This window comes from Lipotes vexillifer, unplaced genomic scaffold, assembly GCF_000442215.2.
Source record: "Lipotes vexillifer unplaced genomic scaffold, Lipotes_vexillifer_v1.1 scaffold1457, whole genome shotgun sequence".
Lineage (NCBI taxonomy): Eukaryota > Metazoa > Chordata > Mammalia > Artiodactyla > Lipotidae > Lipotes > Lipotes vexillifer.
In genome coordinates, this window is record NW_006784622.1 from 281,316 (window position 1) to 291,971 (window position 10,656).

Below are 10,656 nucleotides of genomic sequence, written 5' to 3' on the forward strand. Positions count from 1 at the left end.
AGGTCTGTGCTTACTCATCTCTGTATCCTTAGCACCTACGGCAGACTGGTATATTGTAGGTTAAGTACGTGAAACCATGTTTGTTGAATGAAAGAATCAATGCCCTGATGAATCTATGTGTAAAAACATTATGTTAAACAATGGGGCAGGAGGCAGACATCAGCATTTGTTATATTATATAGTCTTTGAAGCAAAAACTGTCAAGGAAAGTAGAAAGTTCGAGTTACCAGTTTAAAATGTGGACTTCGAACCACTGTAAAAAGAAGAAAATCCTTCAAATTCAGAACAGAAAACCATGAGCAGAGGGCTTAGAGTAGCTGAAGAATGCAGAGGAAAAATGGAAGAAATTGTGAGGATAGGGACGCTGATAACACCCATGAGGAACTGGAAGGGCCAGGTGTAAGCAAAGCAACCCTTTCTTCTTAGCTGTGTCTCCAACTGAATTCTTTTTAGATTCTGTCTCTGGACAGACCCTTGTGGGGGATGAGAAATGCCTGATGAGTTGGCACAGCTGGGCACTCTGGAGCCATAGAATCCTGGCCTTTCCCGTTGGCTTTCATGGGGTCCAGAGAACTGAAAACATAAAAGGTCTCCAGGAAGTCTATCCTCCTTTCCTTGATGAAGGAAAGCCAAGGCACAGGGAGACTCACCGCTGCTGAGAAAAGTGTCTCCGTTCACAAACAATTCTACAGTCTCTCTGTCCTGCAGGGGACAGGTTGCCTTTCTAATAAATGATAAATACCACTGACATTAATCAATTGCTTCGCATGTGCCAGGTATTTAAATTCACCATTTTACTTTATCCTCACAACCACTTTGTGGTATCTTATTACTAATTTCACGGATAAAGACGCTAAGGCCAGAGAGACTGACTTGTCCAAGATCACTGAGCTAGTAAGTGGCAGAACCAAGATTCAAATGTTTGTCTGTCCGGCACAATCCAGCAACCGTGCTCTCAAATAAGCATTGTTCTCTACTGCCTCACACACAGGACCTGAATGTCTGGCTCATGTCCAGTCCTGTTCTGTGAGCTTGGGGGCAAATATTTACCTCCTCCGAGTCTCACTTTCTTCACCTGTAAAATAGGAGGAAATATCCCCTGATTCTTCAAGGTGTTGCGAGAATCATACGGGGAAATATATGCCAAACACTAACATAATGGGTGACCCACAGAAGATGCCTGACAAACATTTCCCTCCATTTCTACTTCCTCATCTACGCCAGGGAGAACCGCCTTCCAAGTTGGCTAGAACACCAAGGGTCTGGGGATTCCAGAGATGCTAACTGTAACGTAGTGAAGATGTGTTCTCCTGCCTATGTACTGTGTCATCTGCCTGGAATGCTCCTCCTTGTTTACTCCATCTGCAAGCTGTAGATCACAACCCATTAGTGAGTTATTAAATCAAGTTAATGAGTTGTGACCTTCACTTTTTTTTTAAAAAAGAGGAAGACAAATAGAATGGAAAATAGCAAAGTTTACTGTACATAAAAGGTACACTTTGATGATTCTTCTTTCAGCTTTATGTGCGTATGTATTTACTGGGCCATGATGAATAATGTATTTCTTACTTTGAGTAAAAAGGTTTGAAGGCCTCTGGATTAACTCATACAAAATCTTCAAGAATCAATTCAGATATCCTTATATAAGGCAGCAGTAAAGGTTCTCGGCCTTTCTAGAGGTAACTTTTCACACCACACTGCATTGTGATTGTCTTCCCCTCATCTGTCCCCCCCCACTAGATGTGAGTTCCTTGGGGACAGGAAACATGACTTCTACTGCTGGGTCCTCAATGTCCATTATAGGTCCTGGCACAGAATATACATTCAAAAAATGCTTGATGAATGCATAAATAAATTATAGTAACTGACTAAACATAAATTCACAAAATGCTCCAAATATGAAGCAAACAAACAAACAAACAAAACCTAAATTCACAACAGAAAGCTTATTCACTTGAACTCTCAAAATTGGTACCTTTTATTAACAAACATGGGCCAAGTTTCTCTTTTATATTCTTTCCTGTGAACTTTCACTCCCCATTGGTGGACTTACCTGCTTTTCTTTCTTCCCCTCTCCATTCTCCCAGTGTCCTGGGTGCTCTTGCTCTCTTTTATCAGAAGAAAGGATCTCTCCTTAGCCATTTGCACTTCTGTGTGAATTTAATCCCCTGTATCTCTGACCTTTCTTCGTAGCTTTTAGATATAAAGGTGCATTCCTATTAGTAGCAGGAAAAGCCTTGTTCTGCTATAGGGATGCATTTAACAACTGATAAGAAGACAGGGAGTGTATATTTTAGAGGTAGGGAGACCTCAACCTGCCCATATGGAGAGCCCCAAAGTACATGCAATGAAACCCAAAACCCCGTATTCCAGTGGTTCAGGAGCCCAAGTGAATCTATGGCTGAAGAACTGATAATGTACTTGTGGAGCATTTTGAAAAATACTTTATTCAAATTTTTAATATTTTATTTACTTTTAAGGTTCTACAACTACATGTTTCACAATGCAGGAAATACACAATCCGCATAGCCCATTAAATCAAATAGATGCAAATCACTGGCATACAACACGTACAGCATTATCATTAGCGACAATCAACTCCATTTGCATGGCACTACCAAAACACTTCAAGCACCTTACAAAAAAGATTAAAAGAAGGAAAATGATTACAACTAGATTGGAAAATAGAGAGGGTCGGCTCAAGTTTACAACACCGCCTGGCTCAGATGTGCTAGTTCCCTCCCTCTCTCTTCCACACTGTCAGGCAAATAAATCGCCATCACCAGGGATGACCATTTCTAGTAGGGGAATGAGGCCAACTTCTGCAATATCCTGAGGAGATGCACTATCTTGGACACGGTCAGTGCAGGGCTAATGCTGGGAGTGTGAGGTGTGAGAGACAGAGAGTGTGTGCGTGTGTATGTGTTGTGTATATAGGGAAGAGGAGGTGACTCCAAGGGGAAGGGTGGTTTTGTGGTGCAAACAAATGTTCTACTAAGTCAGCTAAATTGTTTATTACAGAACAAAGAAGCTGCTTGCTTTCTGGTTTAGGTTTCGGCTTCATGGAAAAATATGAATAGTACTAAAGAAATCCCCTATGAAATCCCTATAGTACAGTTTATCCTGTGTAAAAACCCCAAAGAGGTTTCTGTTTGAATTTCTCCTCTCAGCTAATCTACTCCTTAATCCAAGGGTCGGCCACTGTGCTGATGGAAGCACACTGGGATTCATGGCCAAAGGGAGTTCAACAGCTGAGACGCACAAGCTGCGCCCTGAGCAGGTGGAGTGAGGAGGCACTGGGAGGCAGGACATCTAACTCTGCCACCAAATGGCTGTGGGGTCCTGGGCAAATAAATCCCTTCCCTCCTGGGGCCTCAGTTTCCCCTTCTTCAAATTAAACAGTGGGCCTGGTGATAGCTAAGGTTCCAGCCCTAGAATTACATAAAGCTGAGCAGAATAAAGAGAATAATACTCCAGGGTGTCATTCAGATTAAAGAGACATGCTCATCATCTGATGTTTATATAATCAGAGAAATTCTGCTACGGATTTATTTTCAGACAGCAACTAGTTGACTTTCTAAAATAAGCACAATCAACTGGCACTAGTTCTATTCAAGCGATCTGGATGAAACAAGCATATCTATGAAAATCCTATAGCTAAAACTGGTGTAAAACAAACAAACAAACAAATGTACTTAATCATTTTTAGTAAGAATCCCCTTTAGGCCTTGCCATTTCATTTCATTTTATTAATTAATGAAATTAATTAATTAATTTAAATTAATTTATCACATTGCATGAGAACAAGGCCAGGGGATCTTGTAAGTTCTTTCCCTCTGATTTTACTCTATTCATGGTCCATATCTTTTCCAATTCTATGCCTCTAAAAGTCATTTAGATACTGAGGTCAGCCCTCTACAACACACTTTTGGTATCTTGTGAAGAAATAATTTGGGAAATTTCCCATTTAGTGTCAGCTATTTTTGAGCCTCATTTAAAAGTAGTTCCTCCTTTCAATATGACCTCCAACTATTAGAATGTTAACAAGGTAACATTCTTTATTACCTTAAGTCTTCATCTCTTTTGTATGTTATAGTTTTATTTACCACTTTAGAGAATAAAGGTCTGATTCTGAGTAACGCTACTATTTCAAATAAGTCTATTAGTCTTACATAATAGCATCATAGCACTTCATTTAATTTTCCTAATCCTCCACAACTTAATTAACAGGAGTAAGCTATTACCAGTATATTTTTGGCAAACTCCTTCCAGTACATTGACATGTTTATGCATTCTATTTTTTTAACAAGATACCAACAATATGGTAATGTTTCCTTCCAGTTTTATTCTATATAACCATTCCACTTTTATTAGCTGATTTATCTCTAACCTACTAACCTAATTGGCTTTTCCTAATTTGCTACCCAAGACTAAAACATTTCAAGATTAGAAAATATTTTATATCACAAAGAATAGCAATACAACACAAGTAAGGAGAACAGAAACAGCTACTTTCCATCATATTTGTGATGTCACTACAAGACATGTTCTAGGGTGGTCCTCAATAGTTCCTTTCACAGATTACACAGAAATGTATCAAAATAATCTTCCAAAATGCAGTTGAACAAATTTGGGACATTGATATTCTGGGGGTTTTTTATTTTAAATCTCAGGACTTCTGAGGTACTGGAACTCCCTGGAATAAGAAGGGACTCTATGCTTGTCAGAGAGGCCAGCAAATCAAGGCCTTCGAGAACCTGCCGCCTTCTGGAATCCTGTTCCCTTCTTGGCCCTGCTGTGCCTACCTAATACACACAAAAGATAACTTTATAGCCAAAGAGGAACCAACAGGACAAGTCAATCCGAGTACATCAATTAATGTCTATAACATGCACCTCATGTCAAGAAAAGACAGTGAAATTTCAGATCAGGAGGATATGACCCTAGGTGGGAATCAGACCAGATCCTGAGGGAGAGAGAATACAGTGAGGATGGGCATGGTTCCTCCACTGATACCTGGATTCATCTGCACCATTAACTGGACATCACTCTCCCCCTCTGGCTGTTAATACTTATATTATTATTATTGTAAGTCATCATTCTTTTTAACTGAATGATAGTGGAATGAGGAATCGTTTCCAATTGGAATTAGGAAGATTTTCCTAGATTTTATGAAAAACTAGGAATTAATCCTTTAATATGACATAAAATCCTCAAAGAAATATGGTGAATTATTTTTAAGAAACAACTGGATACTTCAAATTCACTGAGTTTTTACAGTTTGCAAATGTACAGTTTTCTGGGTTTTTTTTCAAGTGGAGTCAGCACTGATGAAGTATATTTTGGGAAGAATATAGAAGGCTTATGCTAAGAGGTGAATGTTATAGTTGAGTGATGATGGATCTTACTCAAGAGTTAACTATGGGGATGAAAGACCACAGGGCATTTCAAGTTCAATCAATCACCTTTTCTTCTGGTAAATTAATGAGTTTTGACAGGCAAGGAACAAGTAACTTTTGTGGTTTGAGAATCAACTGGTAATGAGATGCCATAGAAGAAAGTCATTCTACCAAAACTTTAAGAAAAAAACCACATAGCTCTTTGAGAGAGTACTTCTGATTTCCAGTCAATACACCAAAGTTAATGCATAGATGTCAAGCAGGCCAGGAAGCAATATGAGAATATTTTCTTCCCATACTGATGGTAAGCCAATGTCCAGGGCTTTGGCCCACATATTCAATTTAAGATGTATCAGAACTGAAAATATTTCTTCTCATTATTTTTACTACAACCTATGCTAAGAACTTTACCCTGGATCACAACGTGGTCAAAGAACTTGTTAAAAGCAGGGGGCTTTAACTAATTTAACATAATTAATAACATTTCAAAAATTTCTTCAAAATGGTTAAACTTAAGGTCTTACAGTGGTGTATTGACAAGTGTAGGTTAGTCAAGAACACATGTCCCGTTGCTATAAGGCGTTGCCTTTGTCTCCCCAAGCTGATGGCTCACAAGTACAGATCACAGTAAGAAATACATTGTTGCCTACCTGACATAGAGAGAGCGTTTCTGATTGGTTCGCAGGGACCCGGACCCGGAGCTCATGCTGTGGTTCATCATCTGCTCTCGTAGGTCATGGATTTTGGCCTCAAATCGAGCGTAATCTGGGAATGGAAACGGAGGTGGCAAATTTGGTTCTGTGCCTTCAGCAAGTTAGAAATACTGCACACTCAAGGCAACCCTTCGTCCCTGTTGTTGGTCCCTTTGCCAAGCCACGGGGAGATGCACAATGCCAAGAATGGAGGAACACAGAAGGTTTACTTTCATATTATTTATTTGAAGACAGAGGGAAAGAACAAACCAGTTACTTCCCAGAACGTAACTCAAAAACATACCACCACCAAATCCCCAATATGTGAAAAGTCCATGGGGAGGAGGTGGGTATTTTTATAAATGGGCTATACAAGGCATCCTTGTTGGTGATGGAAATGTTTCCTGTCTTGACTGTGGTCGTGGATACAGGTACTTGCACATGTGATAAAATGACACAGAACTCACTATACACACACACACACACACACACACACACACACATGATTACAAGTAAAGCTGGGAAAACTTGAATAAATTTGATGGATTATGTCTATGTCAACATCCTGCTTGTCATAGCATGCTACAGATTTCTAAAATGTTACCACTGGGAAAAAGAGAGTAAAAGGTACATAGGATTTCCCTGTATTGTTTCTTACAACTGCATGTGAATCTATAATTATCTCTAAATAATAGGATTAATTTAGAAATGAGAGGGTAAAACCCCCCAAAAGTTCATAGGATTACCAATAGTATAGGGGCTGAGGTGAGTCTCTAGTTACCCTCAGCCAGATAGACCAGAGTATCAAGTGTTTGGTGATGAACTGTGTAAAAAACGCCATTTAGGGCTTCCCTGGTGGCGCAGTGGTTGGGAGTCCGCCTGCCGATGCGGGGGACATGGGTTTGTGCCCCGGTCTGGGGGGATCCCACATGCCGCAGAGCAGCTGGGCCCGTGGGCCATGGCCACTGGGCCTGCGCGTCCAGAGCCTGTGCTCTGCGACGGGAGAGGCCGCAGCAGTGAGAAGAAGCCCGCGTACCACAAAAAAACAAAACAAACAAACAAAAAAAACGCCATTTAATTTTGCTAAGATATTTTCCCCCCGGGGGGCTCCTAGAAGCTGATTACTTGGGATCATACCTCAACTTTGCCTTATAGCTTTAATATAAAACATCACATGCCAAACTTCATCAATTCTAACACACACAATATATTTAAATCAGCTTCTCAGGAGATCAGGGTTAGAAAATAGTAAGTCTATTTTAGAAACATAGGGGTCTAAAAAAATCAAGGAAATATAATTATTAAAATATGCTATTTCATCACAGGAAAAATTTTTTCACCATATCAATCCAATAAAAATAAAGAAAGAAAAACAGGTTTTAAGACACTCAGTAAAATAATGAGCATAGAAAAAGAAATGGCTTTTGAAGTTTCCGTGTTCTTGATCCCAACTTGGTCTGTCACCTCCCTGGCACAACTGTGTCTTGCTTTTGGAGAATTTAAAGCATGAAGAATTTTCACAGAGGTCCTAAGTACATTTCAGAATACAATGGGATTTTCAATTCAATTTATCCATAACTTTTCACAAAAACAAGAATGACTAAATGAATATAATACAAGATGATCTACTTACAGTGTACTTCAAATTTTTTATAATAAAAAGTACCACAAAATTAAATTTAAATTCAATTTACTGAATATCTATTGGCTGTTGTGGCATGGAATTTCATAAAGAAAATGATTTGACCTTAGTTTTCAATGATAGACAACAATGAATTCTGAATGTTAAATATTTTTAAAGTTTAGTTCTCTACAGACAACCCTAACTGACAGGAAACTTCTGGTGCTTAGGCGAAGTCTAATATTACCTAGATTTGGAAGACTTCCTATTCAAAACTTCTCTTTGAATAATTAAATCCTAAATGTTTAAATAAGCAGAATACCTATTTAACCTAAAATCTATTAACCACAATTTATTTCATTTCATTTTAGCAGAGAGAGAAAACACTTATTTACAGCCATAAATATGATGCTATATGCAGATTTAAATCATTCTGAGCAAGTCATATTTTCTTGCCATCGTATTAATATCCAATTAATATTATTGCCAGCCACATGGCAGATGCTGTGCTCAGGGCTTCATAGGCATTATTTCATTTCTTATTTAAATTACAAAACGAAGTCCATGGATGTTGTAAAACTGTGAACCATATAGAAAAACACAGAATAAAAAATGAGAGGTCCCCACCCCCCCTTCTTCTCTCACTGCTGTCCTTCCCTATAGCGTAGCCTATAGGTACATAGCTGGCGGGTGCTGGACTTCTGCAGACATTTCTCAATTCATTTGAATATATACATACTCCCACACACATATGAGATCTTAATTATATATTATGCTAATGTTTTTTCCTCCCTTTTTAACAGTGTAACTTGGATCTTTTCCTACCCTCTCTCAAATAATAAGTATCATGTTTCTTAATACCCTTAATTACATTCCACAGTTTAGACTATAATTTATTTAACAATTCCCATATGACAGCCTTTGGTGTCAGACAGGGATCTTGGTGTACGTGAGCACATCCATGGCAGGTCTGTACAGCACCACAGCATGAGTATCAAAGCTTTGCACAGAGTCACACAGCCCCCATCAGCATTTTCTGGAGAAAATAATCTAGCCTGGAACACAGAGCTGGAACTCTCTGTTCCTTCTGAGCCATGCTCCACACTGTCACTAGCTAAACACCATGCACCGCCCCTAAGAATCACTCAATCTGCCATCTGTTCCCAGGACAACCCCTTTACCATTTGATGACTTTATTATCATGACAAAAACCTGAACTCCCACCTCCAACCATCTCCCCCCCCACCGAAACACCTAATTCAGTGCCAGTCCTTGACTACATACCGCCACTTTGCTACTTTACTGTACTCATCACACCAAACTGCAGTCATTTGCGCCGTTGCTCACCTTCCCCATTAGATTGAGTTCACCAAGGCTTTCCCTGTTCCTAACCTAGTGTCTGGTATGCAGGAGGCATTTAATAACAGGTGCTCAATAAACATTTTCTGAATGAATGAATGAATAAATAATGAATGAGGAAGTGAGCGGAACTGAAATGAATTCAGTTCTAAAATGCCTGTAGGACTGAAATTGCCTGTTTTCAATATTAAGGTTTTTTTTTACATGGAGAAAGACAAGATGCTTCTCCTCTAGGACTCTGGTTTCAAGGCTAATTATTCTGCCTAATTTCAAGGCTTTACTCCTGTCTAATTATGGCCACTCCCAAATCCCACTGTTATTTTTACTATTCTCTTGGCAGTCTCTATGCTCTCCCCATCTCAGCCATGTCATACATTTTGGAAACAGTTCTCTGACACTTAACTTGTATGCGATCAGCACTTTATTAGGCTCTTCCTGTGTTCTCTTTACTGTATGGCTCATTAGATCCCCAAAATGTTTTCTACCATCCTTTTGAAATGTTTATTCTACATCGTATCCTATGGTGTTTACATTCTCCACTATGGATGCGGAGGTATTATATTGTGTGTTGTATTGTATTGTATTGCATTTGTCTTAACTGGAATCCATCTTGTTCTCAACTTTTCCACTTTGACAATCATGTTAAACACAAATCCTGTATTCAAAAGTGTTTATCCCTCTTTGCTCCTTTTTGAAAAATAAAGCTTTACAAGTAATTTCATCAAAGCAAAAACAATAAGATCTGAGTTTACAAACATAAATGGTGTGTGTGTACGCATGTGTGAGAGACAGAGACAGAGAGGAGAGGGGCTATGTCTCCAGCCTCTCATAGTTAAACAAGTTTAAAGTTAGAAATGCTCTAGAAATAAACAAGAAAGTAGATACATAAATTGTGAAGTATGTCTTCTTTATGCTTTACAATAGTATTGAAAACTACATTTTCAACAAGTTAAAAATCTAACACTACCACGTCCATTTAATCTTAATTCCCTCTTCTTTCCCCAAATGTTTCATTCACATCCATGCCCTCCCCTTTGGGATATTTTCCAATAAATTCCTAACACTCAGGAGAACATTCTAATGAGATTTTAAAGTGCTCAATCTTTATATATTCTAAAGGAAAATTCACATTTACTGAACTGTGCACCTGCAATAGACTACTTTCTGTGCTACATACTTAAAAATTATGTTATTTCTCCTAACAAAACTCTGAGGTAAGCATATTATTTTAGAGATGAGGAAACAGGTTCAGAGAAGTTAACTAACTTCACCAAAGTCACAAAGCTTCTAGGTAACAGAGCTCATTGGACATGGAGCTAGCATTCAACCCTGGATCTCTGTGAGGTCAGTCTGTCTCCATCACATCTTAGTACCTATTAAAACACCACAATTTTCCCTTAGAACCTAAGGCCTCGTCAATTCTCTACCCCTCCCTCCTAAAATCTCACTCTCCTTCCTTTCACCTACTGTATTATGTGCATGCTGGTCCTCTCCCTTATTGTCCCATAAACTCCTTAGAGAGTGGGTATGCCTCACTCATCTCTGTTTCTCCAACCTCAAGGTCTATCATTCCTCCTTCCCTACA

At 38.9% G+C, this 10,656-nt stretch overlaps 1 protein-coding gene across 5 annotated transcripts in view; it reads right to left on the reverse strand.

Annotated features, from left to right (window-relative positions):
• Window positions 1–10,656, reverse strand: part of DLG2 (discs large MAGUK scaffold protein 2) — a 1,040,068-nt gene that overhangs the window by 140,436 nt on the left and 888,976 nt on the right. For all 5 annotated transcript variants that reach the window (XM_007456974.1, XM_007456973.1, XM_007456975.1 and 2 more), the window contains one exon: window positions 6,050–6,164. In XM_007456974.1, coding sequence (XP_007457036.1) covers window positions 6,050–6,164 — 115 coding nt within the window. The remainder of the gene's footprint in view (window positions 1–6,049; window positions 6,165–10,656) is intronic.